This window comes from Scyliorhinus torazame, chromosome 9, assembly GCF_047496885.1.
Source record: "Scyliorhinus torazame isolate Kashiwa2021f chromosome 9, sScyTor2.1, whole genome shotgun sequence".
Lineage (NCBI taxonomy): Eukaryota > Metazoa > Chordata > Chondrichthyes > Carcharhiniformes > Scyliorhinidae > Scyliorhinus > Scyliorhinus torazame.
In genome coordinates, this window is record NC_092715.1 from 48,668,465 (window position 1) to 48,685,228 (window position 16,764).

At 42.1% G+C, this 16,764-nt stretch overlaps 1 protein-coding gene and 1 long non-coding RNA gene across 3 annotated transcripts in view; one reads left to right on the plus strand and one right to left on the minus strand.

The window, feature by feature from the left end:
* The window catches only part of trappc11 (trafficking protein particle complex subunit 11), a 110,496-nt gene that overhangs the window by 70,718 nt on the left and 23,014 nt on the right, over positions 1-16,764 (plus strand). For both annotated transcript variants that reach the window (XM_072515848.1, XM_072515847.1), the window contains exons 20-24: positions 1,093-1,280; positions 8,325-8,473; positions 13,429-13,550; positions 15,240-15,359; positions 16,623-16,688. In XM_072515848.1, the coding sequence (XP_072371949.1) occupies positions 1,093-1,280; positions 8,325-8,473; positions 13,429-13,550; positions 15,240-15,359; positions 16,623-16,688 (645 nt within the window). The remainder of the gene's footprint in view (positions 1-1,092; positions 1,281-8,324; positions 8,474-13,428; positions 13,551-15,239; positions 15,360-16,622; positions 16,689-16,764) is intronic.
* LOC140429179 (uncharacterized) overlaps positions 1-16,764 on the minus strand; it is a 41,521-nt gene that overhangs the window by 7,723 nt on the left and 17,034 nt on the right. The gene's annotated exons all lie outside the window — the stretch shown is intronic.

A 16,764-nucleotide genomic window follows, 5' to 3' on the forward strand; every position in this document is an offset into this window, starting at 1 on the left:
AAATGGTCAGACATCTGGCAGGTGAACTTCAATGCAGAGAAAACTGAGATAATGCATTTTGGTGGAAGAAAAATGGGGAGACAATACAGGCTCAATGAGGGCAGTGCAGGAGTGGAGGGACCTTGGGCTTCAAGTGCATAATTCTCTGAAGGTGGCAAGGCAAGTCGTTAAGAAGGCTTTGTAGTTTATAAATCGAGGCACAGAGTATAAAAGCAAGAAAGTGATGCTATACCTCTACAAACAATTGGCTAGACCACATTTGGAATATTGTGTTCCATTCTGGGCGTCTTGTACAAGGAAGGATGTTAAAGCCACAGAGAGAGTACAGAGGAGATTTCCTAGAATGATACCAGGAATGAGTAATTTTAGAGACAAGGAAAGATTGGAGAAATTGGGCTCGCTCTCCTTGGAGCAGAGAAGATTAAAGGGTGACCTTATTGAGGTTTTCAAAATTCTGAACAATTTTCCCAAGGTAAAGAAGGATATTCTTTTTCCACTAGTTGGTATTTCAGTGACTACGGGGTCACAATTTCAAAATGGTCAGCAAGAGAGCTAGGTGTGAGATGAGGAGAAACGTCTTTACTCCGAGAGTTGTTGGGATTTGGAATGTGCTGTCTGGGCGAGTGATGGAGGTGGATTCCATAGGTGGTTTCAAAAGAGAGCTGGATATATATTTGAAAGTGATGAATTTAGAGGGCTCTGGAGATAGGGCTGGAGAATGGGACTAGCTAGGTAGCTCTTTCAGGAGTTGGTGCAGACACAATGGCCTCCTATGCTGTAAAAATCTGTGATTCAATTCCAAATAAAAAGAACTATATACTGGTACAATGACACTATTACATCGCAAAATATTTTCTCGCATCTATGGTGAAATGTTCTCTTTTTCTGTGTTTAGTTTATTAAAAACATTTACAGACTGTTAAAAACCCTGTATATTTTGACAGCAATTGGTCACCGGTATATCTGAAAATTAACAAGATTGATTGGATTGACTTTTGCTGTAAAGCATCCCAAAAATCTTCATGGGCAATATTTGCTGAACAGGTATCTCCTATCAGAATTTGGCACTGTTTCTTCTGTCTGTACTATTAGATTACTTCGGTAGACCTGGTCCTCGGTAGTGATACTGGCAGATGTGTGATTTTGAACTGGAGGGGTGGAGGAGGAGATGCTGCATCGTGCCAGGAGGCCTTGCAGGCCACTCGATCCTTTAAGCGACGACCAAAGTTGCCTGACAATGAAGTATGTTGGGACAGTGTTACATTACAGGCGAGCACCATGTGAGTACAAGAAACAATTAATTTGTTTAATGCGATTACTCCAGTGAAAGTCCGCTATTCACAGTTTGATGTTAATAACTATTGCTATATCAGAGGCAAAGACCAGTAGTGTAATCTACAGTTGCTCCCCTAGAGTAGGTCACTCAAGGAGATACTTAGCACGATCCTTATCCTGAATACATTTGGAATAAAATGAAGTTTAAGTTTCATGCTGACATCAGTGTGCATGTTTTAAACTTATAGATTCATAGAGGTTAACAGCATGGAAACAAGCCCTTCGACCCAACTTGTCCATGCCGCCCACTTTTTATCACTAAGCTGGACTCAATTGCCCGCATTTGGCCCTTATCCCTCTATACCCACCTTGCCTTCAACATGAAACTGCATTAGTGTTTCCAAATGTTTTACATCTTCCTCTCTTCTCCATTCGTATAAATGTTTAATGGAACAGTGAGGAAATCAACCGGATTTAAATGTATTTCATATTTTCTTTAGAGTGCATGCAGACAGTTAGAAGCAAAGCTCTAATTTCTATTCTTGTACAAAAAATGTTTCTGATGGGAAGGTTTACTCCTACAATGAGGATCGGGCGACAGTGAAATGTTACTGAGCCTTTTACTCATCAAGAAAATCCATCTGGTTTGAGTCCTGGAAGGAATGTTTATCTTTTTAGAAGGCTGCCTTGGCAACTTTGTAGGCAAAGCAATCTTGTCTGTGCAAATGTTTTTACCTAGAAAGAAAGAGTGAAGAACCAGCAATTGATCCTCTAATATTACCTATGCAGAAAGGCTGCTGGAATGATGGCGTGATCTGCCTTTAATGTAAGGGCCTATTGTGGCACAGAGGAGACCAGTCAACCATTCTAGCAGCTTTGCTAAAGAGTCACCCAGACTCGAAACGTTAGCTCCCTTCTCTCTCCACAGATGCGGTCACACTTGCTGATATTGTCCAGTATTTTCTGTTTTTGTTTCAGATTCCAGCATCCAAAGTAATTAAGTGCATTCTAGCGCTTTCTTGAACAACCCAGTCAGACCATTCTCTTGCTCTATCATTTTGAAATCATTAAACATCTCCACTTCCATCACATCCTCATGGACATCCAGGTTCAGGATCATTAACGCACAGTGTTCTTTTAAAAACATTTTTTTAAATTCTCATATTCTCTCTTTCTCTCTCCCCCCCCCCCCCTGCTCCATATGTCTTGATCAAAATATTAAATCTGTATCCCCCTAGTCCTTTGTCTACCTTATCTAACCCTGTTCTAATCTTGTCCACTTCTATCAAAAATTCCCTTTATCGCCATGGCTCCAAGTTGAACAGCCCTAGCTTCACCAACATAACCCTACAGCTAAATTCTCTCCTCCCTGGAACAATTCTGGTAAATCCTCTCTCGCACTTTCGCATCCTTCCTGTAAGATTTGGTCCCGGGGGGACAACATTATTGAAAAATGATGGTCAAAAGAGATTTTAAAGCAGTTTAAGTGTGATGCATAAGCCAAATAGAAAAGACATAATATCTGTGACAGGTGAGAAGTATCTACTGACCCTGGAAGACAAACTGACATGGTGTGAATGCTGATCTCCAATTGTTGTTGGTGGCTGTCCCTACTGCTCCTTAATTTTCTGGAGTTAACCAAAGTGTTGGACAGCTCTCCTCTGATCTTTCATCATAAGACGTCTGATGGTTTCCCTCCCCGACCACCTGTTTATATACCTTAGAGACTGGTGGGCATCTCGTGTTGATCACTTGTTCGATTCCATTTATCCAATCACTGAGGTTACCCTTTCTCTGCACATCGCTCAGCTCTGAAGTCACCTTCCCGTTTATCTCCTGCTTGGTACCATTTGTTAAATTCTACCAGACCCTTGTCTGGACAAGTGGGTGTGAACCCCATCTTTTCAATTCCTAAGTGGTCTTGTTTCAGAGCCTGTGCTAGATAATAATATTCGCTTATTGTCACAAGTCGGCTTCAATGAAGTTACTGTGAAAAGCCCCTAGTCGCCACATTCCGGTGCCTGTTCGGGGAGGCCAGTATGGGAATTGAACCCGCGCTGCTGTTCTTGTTCTGCATTACAAGCCAGCTGTTTGGCCCACTGTGCTAAACCAGCCCCTCCACTGTGCTAAACCAGCCCCCAGAAGCATGTCATTGGCAAAGAAAATAGCCTACATTGTCCTTCGTAAGTCCAGTAGCCTGCTATGGAATTTTCCTTTGTAAGAGGGAGAGATATTTTTATCATTTTAAAATTAAGACTATTAGAAAGAAAGTGTTGTGACCAGAGCTAGATGCAACACTCCAGTTGTCACCTAACTAGAGCTTTGTAATGGTTCCCTGCATAGGGACTCAATACCATATCAACATATGGATGATAATGGCATAGTGTAGGTTAGATGGCTTTTGTTTCGGTGCAACATCGTGGGCCGAAGGGCCTGTACTGCGCTGTATTGTTCTATGTTCTATGTTCTATACCTCTATTTATGGAGGCCATGATCGCACCTGCATTGTTAACTACTCTCTCAATGTACCCTGTCACCTTCAAAGATCTATGCGCATAAACCCTCATGAGCAATGAATGCTGACCTAGCCAGTGAAGCTCCCATCCCTTGAATGAATAATGAGTGGCAATCCTGCTTTTCATTTAAATTTCTTGAGAAAATTTAACAATGTAAGACTTTTTTCAGCCTTCCTCTCTGGGATGCAGTTTCCAGATACTGACTATGCCCGCAGTGAGTTTTCGATAACTGCTCTTAATTTGTCATTTTCTTCTAACACCCGTCAACAACTTTCTTGTATCTACACTCTTGCAATATTTATTTTGGTGACTTATAACAGACATTGGACTCTGAATTGAACCATTGAAATATCTTTTGTGCTTTGTACACTCTAATGAAAGATTTTTGATCTTTTAGTAAATCAACAAAATAATGAGTGGGTGGTAAAGTGGAGTTATGGAGTACATCAGCCATGTATTTCCACTGGTCGGGGAAAGCAAAACTAGGGGGCATAGCCTCAAAATAAGGGGAAGTAGATTTAGGACCGAGTTTAGGAGGAACTTCTTCACCCAAAGGGTTGTGAATCTCTGGAATTCCTTGCCCAGTGAAGCAGTTGAGGCTCCTTCTTTAAACGTTTTTAAGAAAAAGATAGATACCTTTCTAAAGAATAAAGGGATTCGGGGATATGGTGTACGGGCCGGAGAGTGGAGCTGAGTCCACAAAGATCAGCCATGATCTCATTAAATGGCAGAGCAGGCTTGAGGGGCCAGATGGCCTACTCCTGTTCCTAGTTCTTATGTTCTTATGATTGAGTAAAAGAGCAGGCTAGAGAGGTTGTATGATGTACGTCTGCTGCTGTTTCTTATTTCTGGGGCTGGTTTAGCACACTGAGCGAAATAGCTGGCTTGTAATGCAGAACAAGGCAGCAGCGCGGATTCAATTCCCATACCAGCCTCCCCGAACAGGAACTGGAATGTGGCGACTAGGGGCTTTTCACAGTAACTTCATTGAAGCCTACTTGTGACAATAAGCGAATATTCGAAGTTGACATTGGGCTGCTCCAAAATGACGCTGGTAATTTTGTGATGGAAGACAAGGAAATAGCTGAGGAACTAAATAAGTACATTGCGTCAGTCTTCACGGTAGAAGACATGAGTAATATCCCAACAATTCCGGAGAGTCAGGGGGCAGAGTTGAATATGGTAGCCATCACAAAGGAGAAAGTGCTAGAGAAACTAAGAGGTCTAAAAATTGATAAATCTCCGGGCCCAGATGGACTACATCCTAGAGTTCTAAAGGAGCTAGCTGAAGAAATAGTGGAGGCGTTAGTTATGATCTTTCAAAAGTCACTGGAGTCAGGGAAAGTCCCAGAGGATTGGAAAATCGCTGTTGTAACCCCCCTGTTCAAGAAGGGAACAAGGAAAAAGATGGAAAATTATAGGCCAATTAGCCTAACCTCGGTTGTTGGCAAGATTCTAGAATCCATTGTTAAGGATGAGATTTCTAAATTCTTGGAAGTGCAGGGTCAGATTAGGACAAGTCAGCATGGATTTAGTAAGGGGAGGTCGTGCCTGACAAACCTGTTAGAGTTCTTTGAAGAGATAACAAATAGGTTAGACCAAGGAGTGCCAATGGATGTTATCTATCTTGACTTCCAAAAGGCCTTTGATAAGGTGCCTCACGGGAGACTGCTGAGTAAAATAAGGGCCCATGGTATTCGAGGCAAGGTACTAACATGGATTGACGATTGGCTGTCAGGCAGAAGGCAGAGAGTTGGGATAAAAGGTTCTTTTTCGGAATGGCAACCGGTGACGAGTGGTGTCCCGCAGGGTTCAGTGTTGGGGCCACAGCTGTTCTCTTTATATATTAACGATCTAGATGACGGGACTGGGGGCATTCTGGCTAAGTTTGCCGATGATACAAAGATAGGTGGAGGGGCAGGTAGTATGGAGGAGGTGGGGAGGCTGCAGAAAGATTTAGACAGTTTAGGAGAGTGGTCCAAGAAATGGCTAATGAAATTCAACGTGGGCAAGTGCGAGGTCTTGCACTTTGGAAAAAAGAATAGAGGCATGGACTATTTTCTAAACGGTGACAAAATTCATAATGCTGAAGTGCAAAGGGACTTGGGAGTCCTAGTCCAGGATTCTCTAAAGGTAAACTTGCAGGTTGAGTCCGTAATTAAGAAAGCAAATGCAATGTTGTCATTCATCTCAAGAGGCTTGGAATATAAAAGCAGGGATGTACTTCTGAAGCTTTATAAAGCATTAGTTAGGCCCCATTTAGAATACTGTGAGCAATTTTGGGCCCCACACCTCAGGAAGGACATGCTGGCACTGGAGCGGGTCCAGCGGAGATTCACACGGATGATCCCAGGAATGGTAGGCCTAACATACGATGAACGTCTGAGGATCCTGGGATTATATTCATTCGAGTTTAGGCGGTTGAGGGGAGATCTAATAGAAACTTACAAGATAATGAATGGCTTAGATAGGGTGGATGTAGGGAAGTTGTTTCCATTAGCAGGGGAGACTAGGACCCGGGGGCACAGCCTTAGAATAAAAGGGAGTCACTTTAGAACAGAGATGAGGAGAAATTTCTTCAGCCAGAGAGTGGTGGGTCTGTGGAATTTGTTGCCACAGAGGGCAGTGGAGGCCGGGACGTTGAGTGTCTTTAAGACAGAAGTTGATAAATTCTTGATTTCTCGAGGAATTATGGGCTCTGGAGAGAGAGCGGGTAAATGGAGTTGAATGGTGGAGTGGACTCGATGGGCCGAATGGCCTTACTTCCACTCCTATGTCTTATGGTCTTATTATCGTTATTATTTTGTATATTCCTATCCGGTAACGTCCTCTGCATATGTTAATATGCTTCCTGCAAGATGTTAATGGTTTTGGCTTTTGAGAGTTCTATTCAGGCAGCGTGCATTGCCCAAGAGCTGAACATAGGCCAGTGATGTTATTAGGGCCCATGTTGCACCACGGAACTCTTGAGTCGATAGTTCAACAGATGTCCGGTGAAATCAGGGACTTTGTCCTTTGTCCCACAAACATCATGCAAACCAGAATATGGAACATGCTAAAATGCTCATTTTATTATGTTATTTGACGCAAGTATCTTTCCAAATGCTTTTTCAAACATTATTCATCTGATTGCCAGGGTCTTTATTAGATCAGCAAGGTTTAACAATGGATCAGTGAATCGAGCTTCTAAGAACTTAGTCAGCAAAACATTGTTAATACTGTGAGGCTGATGGCATTTTTATGTAAAGTTTGCCAATTTTATTAGAATTCACGTGGAAGGTATTGTGTGGCTGTAGCTAGGAGAATCCCATCTAAGATGGTCACATGAGGAGAGACTCAATCGGTGAGGATTATATTCATTGGGGTTTAGAAGTGTCAGTGCGTTTAGAAGAGTGAGGGCTATCTCGTAGAAACTTAAATTCTAACAGGATTAGATAGGGTAGATATAGAAAGAACGTTCCCGATGGTGGGGGAGTCCAGAACTAGGGGTCATAGTTTGAGAATAAGGGGTAAACCTTTTAGGACTGAGGTGAGGAGAAATTTCTTCACCCAGAGAGTGGTGAAATCTGTGGGATTCACTACCACAAAAAGTTGAGGCAAAAACATAATGTAATTTCAAGAAGGAATTAGATTTGGCACTTGGGTCGAAAGGGATCAAGGGTCACTTTAGTAGCAAGATTAGAGGCATAGACTATTTTATAAATGGGGATAAAAGCTTCAGAAATCAAAAGCACAAGTGGACTTGGGGAGTCCTAGTTCAGGATTCTCTTAAGATTAACATGCAGCTTCAGTTGGCAGTTAGGAAGGCAAATGCAATGTTAGCGTTCATGTCAAGAGGGCGAGAATACAAGAGCAGGCATGTACTTCTGAGGCTGTATAAGGCTCTGGTCAGGCCCCATTTGGAGTGTTGTGAGCAGTTTTGGGCCTCGTATCTAAGGAATGAAGTGCTGGTCTTGGAGAGGGTCCAGAGGAGGTTCACAAAAATAATCTCCGGAATGAAGGAATTATCATATGAGGAGCGATTGAGGATTATGGAGTTTAGCAGGATGAGGGGGGAATCTTATTGAAACTTGCATAGTACCGAGGGACCTAGGTAGAATGAACGTGGAGAGGATGTTTCCACTAGTACCAAGGGCACAGTCTCACACTGAAGGGACGATCCTTTAAAACTGAGATGGAGAGGAATTTCTTCAGCCAGAGAGCGGTGAATCTGTAAAACTCATTGTCGCAGAAGGCTGTGGGGGCCAAGTCACAAGAGTGTCTTTAAAACTGGGATAGATAGATTCTTGATTAATCAGAGGTTATGGGAAGAAGGCAGGAGAATGGGGATAAGAAACCTATTAGACATGATTGAATGGCGGAGCAGATTCAATGGGCCAAATGGCCTAATTTTGCCCCTTTGTCTTATCTAGAGATTGGGGTAGCCTGTGTTCTGTGTAGAACCCCTGCTTTGGAGTGGGTACTTGCAGCTTACAATGGTCACTCATGTCAGTGATGGGCTCCTTTTTGTAACTTTTCTTTTTGCAATTGAAGGGTGATTTCACGAGTTCCAAGAATATTGTTGCAGCTGCGCCATGAACCCCCTGCATTGACCAATGAAATGTACTGCTTAACAGTTACTGTTCAGTCACAAGAGGCGACCATTGCAAGAGATGTGAAGCTCACAGCAGGGTTGAAACCAGGTATGCACATGTGATACGCGGCTGCTTCTTTTGTAGGATTTATATTTGTAATGTTGACCCATCATCCTGGAAACCAAAATGGGTCAAAGTCTTTTTCTCTTATGGAGAATTGCTTCTCTAGTCTCTCTGTGGGCTGTTTCAGCCTTGTCTCCTGCACTCTTCCATCATTGAGGATGGAGGTATTTGTGGAGCCTTCTCCTCCAGTGCGAGATTTGCTTTGATGCCCTGTATGATTAGAAGTGTTGAGGCAGTCAACCTTTTGCCACATCCTTGATTCCACTGCTCTTCCTAGTTTGGTATCATTTTCAAATTTGACTAGTGTGTGAATTGAGCTTCTGAATTCAAGTCATTGATGTATTTTCAGAGTTGTGGTCCCAATACCACAGCCTGGGCACTCCACTCAGTTCTGTAACACACCATTCGCCCTCTTCTAACAAACGAATCTAATTTTGTTATCCTTAGCCAGTTTCTTATCCATTCTGACTATTTATCTTGGATTTGAGCTTCACTGGAAATCTTTTTGTGTGGAATTTTATCAAACGCCTTTGGAAAGCTAGGTACGGTCCACTTGAGTTCCCACAACCTCAAATCCAAAGATGTTGGTCATGCAAGATTTCACCCCATCTCCCCCCCCCCCCCCCCCCCCTCCCCAAATCCCTTTCGATTGTCTGTGGTTGGGCATATTCCTCGGCATCCTTTGGTGAGAGAAGGTAATCAAGAAGTGTATTTGCTTAATTTAAATTTGCTGCTCATCCGTTTCAGTTGAAATCATGCACACAAAAATATCTCCCTGCTGTTTTTTTTAATATTGCAACTGAAACATAAGAGGAGCAGTAGGCTATTCAGCTCCAGAGCCTGATCTTCGCTCTATTTACCTTCATTCGCTCCATCAGGGGAATGGGAACCGGATTTGTAGTCCAGCAACTAAGGTAGCCGATATTCAGGACGCCAAAGCGTGTAATGAGGCAGTGGGGAAGGGAACATTGACAAAGGAGAGTACTTGCAGACACGGAGATGGGTTGAAGTGTGTATACTTCAACGCAAGAAGCATCAGGAATAAGGTGGGTGAACTTAAGGCATGGATCGGTTCTTGGGACTACGATGTGGTGGCCATCACGGAAACCTGGATAGAAGAGGGGCAGAAATGGTTGTTGGAGGTCCCTGGTTATAGATGTTTCAATAAGATTAGGGAGGGTGGTAAAAGAGGTGGGGGGGTGGCATTGTTAATTAGAGATAGTATAACAGCTGCAGAAAGGCAGTTTGAGGAGTATCACCCTACTGAGGTAGTATGGGTTGAAGTCAGAAATAGGAAAGGAGCAGTCACCTTGTTAGGAGTTTTCTATAGGCCCCCCAATAGTAGCAGAGATGTGGAGGAACAGATTGGGAAACAGATTTTGGAAAGGTGCAGAAGTCACAGGGTAGTAGTCATGGGTGACTTTAACTTCCCAAATATTGAGTGGAAACTCTTCAGATCAAATAGTTTGGATGGGGTGGTGTTTGTGCAGTGTGTCCAGGAAGCTTTTCTAACCCAGTATGTAGATTGTCCGACCAGAGGAGGGGCAATATTGGATTTAGTACTTGGTAATGAACCAGGGCAAGTGATAGATTTGTTAGTGGGGGAGCATTTTGGAGATAGTGACCACAATTCTGTGACTTTCACTTTAGTAATGGAGAGGGATAGGTGCATGCAACAGGGCAAGGTTTACAATTGGGGGAAGGGTAAACACAATGTTGTCAGACAAGAATTGAGGTGCATAAGTTGGGAACATAGGCTGTCAGGGAAGGTCACAAGTGAAATGTGGAACTTGTTCAAGGAACCGGTACTACGTGTCCTTGATACTTATGTCCCTGTCAGGCAGGGAAGAGATGGTCGAGTGAGGGAACCATGGTTGACAAGAGAGGTTGAATGTCTTGTTAAGAGGAAAAAGGAGACTTATGTAAGGCTGAGGAAACAAGGTTCAGACAGGGCATTGGAGGGATACAAGATAGCCAGGAGAGAACTGAAGAAAGGGATTAGGAGAGCTAAGAGAGGGCATGAACAATCTTTGGTGGGTAGGATCAAGGAAACCCCCAAGGCCTTTTACACATATGTGAGAAATATGAGAATGACTAGAGCGAGGGTAGGTCCGATCAAGGACAGTAGCGGGAGATTGTGCATTGAGTCTGAAGAGATAGGAGAGGTCTTGAACAAGTACTTTTCTTCTGTATTTACGAATGAGAGGGGCGATATTGTTGGAGAGGACCGTGTGAAACAGATTGGTAAGCTCGAGGAAATACTTGTTAGGAAGGAAGATGTGTTGGGCATTTTGAAAAATTTGAGGATAGAAAGTCCCCCGGGCCTGACGGGATATATCCAAGGATTCTATGGGAAGCAAGAGATGAAATTGCAGAGCCTTGGCAATGATCTTTTCGTCCTCACTGTCAACAGGGGTGGTACCAGGGGTTGGAGAGTGGCGAATGTCGTGCCCCTGTTCAAAGAAGGGACTAGGGATAACCCTGGGAATTACAGGCCAGTTAGTCTTACTTCGGTGGTAGGCAAAGTAATGGAAAGGGTACTGAACGATAGGATTTCTGAGCATCTGGAAAGACACTGCTTGATAAGGGATAGTCAGCACGGATTTGTGAGGGGTAGGTCTTGCCTTACAAGTCTTATTGAATTCTTTCAGGAGGTGACCAAGCATGTGGATGAAGGTAAAGCAGTGGATGTAGTGTACATGGATTTTAGTAAGGCATTTGATAAGGTTCCCCATGGTAGGCTTCTGCAGAAAGTAAGGAGGCATGGGATAGTGGGAAATTTGGCCAGTTGGATAACGAACTGGCTAACCGATAGAAGTCAGAGAGTGGTGGCAAATATTCAGCCTGGATCCCAGTTACCAGTGGCGTACCACAGGGATCAGTTCTGGGTCCTCTGCTGTTTGTGATTTTCATTCATGACTTGGATGAGGGAGTTGAAGGGTGGGTCAGTAAATTTGCAGACGATACAAAGATTGGTGGAGTTGTGGATAGTAAGGAGGGCTGTTGTCGGCTGCAAAGAGAAAAGATAGGATGCAGAGCTGGGCTGAGAAGTGGCAGATGGAGTTTAACCCTGAAAAGTGTGATTGTCCATTGTGGAAGGACAAATATGAATGCGGAATACAGGGTTAACGGTAGAGTTCTTGGCAATGTGGAGGAGCAGAGAGATCTTGGGGTCTATGTTCATACATCTTTGAAAGTTGCCACTCAAGTGGATAGAGCTGTGAAAAAGGCCTATGGTATGCTCGCGTTCATTAACAGAGGGATTGAATTTAAGAGCCGTGAGGTGATGATGCAGCTGTACAAAACTTTGGTAAGGCCACATTTGGAGTACTGTGTATAGTTCTGGTCGCCTCATTTTAGGAAGGATGTGGAAGCTTTGGAGAAGGTGCAAAAGAGATTTACCAGGATGTTGATTGGAATGGAGAGTAGGTCTTACGAGGAAAGGTTGAGGATGCTAGGCCTTTTCTCATTAGAATAGAGAAGGATGAGGGGCGACTTGATAGAGGTTTATAAGATGATCAGGGGAATAGATAGAGTAGACAGTCAGAGACTTTTTCCCCGGGTGGCACAAACCATTACAAGGGGACATAAATTTAAGGTGAAAGGTGGAAGATATAGGAGGGATATCAGAGGTAGGTTCTTTACCCAGAGAGTAGTGGGGGCATGGAATGCACTGCCTGTGGAAGTAGTTGAGTCGGAAACATTAGGGACCTTCAAGCAGCTATTGGATAGGTACGTGGATTACGGTAAAATGGTATAGTGTAGATTTATTTGTTCTTAAGGGCAGCATGGTAGCGTTGTGGGTAGCACAATTGCTTCACAGCTCCAGGGTCCCAGTTCGATTCCGGCTTGGATCACTGTCTGTGTGGAGACTGCACATCCTCCCTGTGTCTGCGTGGGTTTCCTCCGGGTGCTCCGGTTTCCTCCCACAGTCCAAAGATGTGCAGGTTAGGTGGATTGGCCATGATAAATTGCCCTTAGTGTCCAAAATTGCCCTTGGTGTTGGGTTGAGGTGTGGGCTTAAGCAGGGTGCTCTTTCCAAGAGCCGGTGCAGACTCAATGGGCCGAATGGCCTCCTTCTGCACTGTAAATTCAATGATAATCTATGATTAATCTAGGACAAAGGTTCGGCACAACATCGTGGGCCGAAGGGCCTGTTCTGTGCTGTATTTTTCTATGTTCTATCTTCTTTGGTACCATTGCCGAATATATATTTATGCCCTTGGAGTGTCAATTGATTCAACAACCATGGCACAGTAGCTGTAGTGGTCAAGTGATTGGACTAGTAATCCAGAGAACATTCAAATATCACTTCATTTTCATTTGAGAATTAGGAGGTAATTTTTTAAAACATCTGGAAATTTTCAACCTCTGCTCTCTCGGTGACCATGCAGTTGTCTAATTGTCATTGAAAGCCTAACTTGTATCCTCGAAGAAAGGAAGCACCACCTGGTCTGACCAATATTCACATTAAACTTTGAAGCGATCCATCAATAAGGCCCACTAAAATCTTGGGGCAACTAGAGATGGGAAATAAATGCCAGCCTTGCCATTGCCAGTCACATCCTGCAGATAACTTTTTTTTTAGAAAATCACAGCCTTTTGGTAGAGAGAATTCCATTTTACCACTTTGGGAAAATGTGCTTCCTAACTACATGTGTAATAACTATAGGCAAGGTTCTTCTGAATTGAAACAAGATTAATGCAACCAACTCCTTGTCCTGCTTTTCTTGTCTTTTCATTTGCATGGTAAGTAGCACAAACATATATTCTATACTAATGCAATAGAACTTCCTGAAGCTTGTGTGTTTGTCTTGTCCAAATTAGTAATTCAAGTCTTGAATCTAAAAGGCTGCTAAACTCATTAGCTTTCCGTAACGTGTTTTAACCACATTTCTGTGAACCAACATTGACAATTATGCTTTCTGTACCATTTTCAGGCCAGGATGCCAACCTCACGCAGACAACACACGTCACCCTTGATGGTACCGAGATGTGTGATGATTCTCATCCTGCTTTGCTTCCTGATATTCCCATTGGAGACTTACACCCAGAGGAAATGGTAACCTTCCTTAATGGGCATATAGATAAAGCTTAGGTAGTACTGTACTTGGAGAGAGGAGGACCGATTTTACAATGCATGATGCAGATGAGGAGCCTATCCTCTCCGTGCTTGGGAAATCTAGCTTCTAACCATTCCCCGCACCTATATTTTAGTTTAAAGATCTGTGATTTCTGTGTATCCTGGCAGGCGAGGCTTCCTGCTTCGTTCAAACTTTCCAAACATGAGCCTTGACTGTAACTGCTTTTGATGTCAGAAATGTTCTTTTTAAGAATACATTTTAAAGAAAATAATTGTAAGCATTTTACACACATGGACACAGGATACATGTAGTTTCCTCTTTTCCAATAACCAGGCTTTGCTTTGATATTTAATACCTCAGCAATGTCCAGCATAGGGCAAAAGAGTAACATTTAAGGGGCAACTCGCCTGTTTCATTTACACAGCAGCACAGACACACCGACCAGAAATGCTGTGATGAGCCATTATCTTTCATGCTTCTTCAACGTTTTTCTCATGTTCACTATTGTCTGTAATTTTTCCAGCTCCTTTCAAAATGCTATCTCTACCGATACTTATGTAAGATTTGTTTCCTGCAGTGCTCAGTATGCAAAAGTAAAGCATGCACACCTAAAGGTCATTGTGTTGCAATTTGGATGTTTCATACTAAGGGTCTTGTTTTGCCACCTGTATCAGTGACTACATATACGGCAGCCTCTTTCTGTGATTTTTGTTCCAAGGTCATTTTCGCTTCTGACTTTCACGTTTTTATGTGAGACCTTTTATCTCCTATCCCTTCTGCTTCTGCAGATCCCTGTGTTCACAACCAGATTATTGCCTTCATGCATACCATATGTTAAAACTTTGTTTATTAGTGCTTTACTCTTTCATGCCATTCCCAAAATGGTCAAACATGATCTGCAAACCTTGGTCAGCAAGTCATATAGTTTTCAATTTTGGTGCTATTCCTTTATCTTGCTAAGCACTCCACAGCTAGCTTAATCCAATGAGTGCTTGAAGTTAGACAATTAGGTCGCATTATTTGTGATGCTTTCTGTTTGATCCCATTAAGTTGTGTGTTACTTTTAGTGGAAATTAATACACCTGGGATTCTGGGAAGCCCATTGCAACCTTGAATCTCTCTATGCTTTTAAAAAAATATTTGAGCTCATTGATTGCTTTTCCTGTATCTTGCATTTGATGTTGGGTATTGCTACAAAGCTTCTATATCTGTTTATGATCAGCAATATACTTGTTGTTTTTTTCGATGATGGATGTTGATCATTTAAAAGCTGCTTCTGATCTTTGATGAAAATTGAAAGAATCTTAACTTTGGTAAAAATAAAAAAAGGAAGTGAGAGTCATATGACAGAAGATTTTCTTAGCTTACATATAGGCGTTTTACACTAAGGCTGGGTTGATGGATGTCTGCCATGGTAGATTGTATGAGCTGTTTCCAAAGATTTCTCAAATTGTGACAGACAGAAGTTCATGTTTAGATAGTTGCTTCATAAATTATTTAACTTTGGATGATGATTAATGGGATACAATTGATACTTTTATCAAATATTTTTATTTCAGCCATGATCAAATTGAATGATGGAACAGGTTTGATGGGCCAAGTGGCCTACACCTGTTTCTGTTTTCCTAGACATTTAATCTTAAACTAATTGTTTGAACTTTGTGTAGGTGAAGAAACCGCTGCACATCCGATGTGGACAGGTTGGATCGAGAATTTTTTTGGTTCATGTTTCTTATGCTGTTACTACTGTTGTTGAAGGCAAAGAAATAATTTGCAAATGCCATAAGGTTGGTGATGGTTTCCTGAGCCTTGCAGATGTTGTAGATTGTTTGGTGTTCCCCCCACGCAATGTTGATCTTCCAGTATCTTAGTGTAATTTAAGTGGAAGGGTAAGCAAAACATTTTTAATATATCCACCATTGTAGCTTTGAGAGTTAACTCCGAGTCAGAAGGTCTTGCGTTCAAGTTTCATTCCAAAGACCTGAGCACAAAATCCAGTCTGCTGCCATAAAATCCAGTGGCCATAAAAGATCCCATGCCACTAGTTTGAAGCAGAACAAGGGAGTTCTCCGCAGTGGCCTTTACAATATCTATACTTTAACCACTATCACTAATATAAATTATTTGATCACTATCTCATTTCTGTTCAGACAAATGTTATGCAAATTGACTTCCTGATCTGCTCCCTTCATTGGTTGTACAATGTGTTGGGATGTTTGGGGGCTGTGAAAGGCACTATAAATACAAGTCTTTTTGTCCATTCTTGTAATCTTGCCTGTTACTTCCAACTTTGTTAATAAAAGTACAAGCTATCCTATTAATAGTGCAAGCTCTACGTTGCCTTAGTCCAATGTTTAGAATGCTTATCTGGGGATTTTCTAAGATGTAATGGCCCAATTGTCTACACATAGTTTATAAAACTCCTTTTTGAAGAAATACTCTCAAGATAGTTTTTCTTGGATTTTGAAAGAAGGTACTTCGATAACCACATGGATGACAGTGGTTCAATAAGACAGCTCACCACCACCTCAAAGACAATTAAGAATGGGCAATAAATGCTGGCCTAGCCAGTAATGCCCACATCTCATGAATGAATAAAAAATTTTACTGCGCGTAAAAACCAAAGGGATGCCATGAAACAAATGTTCAAATTAGAGAATCCAAAGGTATAGCATATAAATAGTGGTTCTATATTATTGATTTGCTACTGAGTGAAAACGTTATGTAAAATTTTAAACTTTTGGATGATCCTCACATGTATCTCTAAATTAATTTTGCAATATTTTTTACGCAATTGGCCCAGTTGTAAAAATGTTGCCTTGGGTAATAGTAAGGCAATTGGACATGTTCTTCAAGAAACTAATCTACAGGGTTATGGGGAAAAAGTTTGGAGGTGGCACTAAATTGGACAGCTCTGCCAAAGAGCTGGCACATTTTTTGACAGGTCAAATGGCTTTTTTCTGTACCTTAAGGTTCTATGATTCTTGGTCTGATTTGTAAATTTTTGATTCCAGCAATGCAAAGTTGTTGACGTTTTCTTTGCCTTTTAGGATGAGACCATCACTATTGAAACAGTTGTGCCATTTGATGTTACGGCAAAGTTTGTTTCTACAAAAGTAAGTGCAAGAATAAATTTAGTTATCGTCTTTCTTTAATTTAACAGTAACTTGAAGCTTTAAACCACATCCTAAG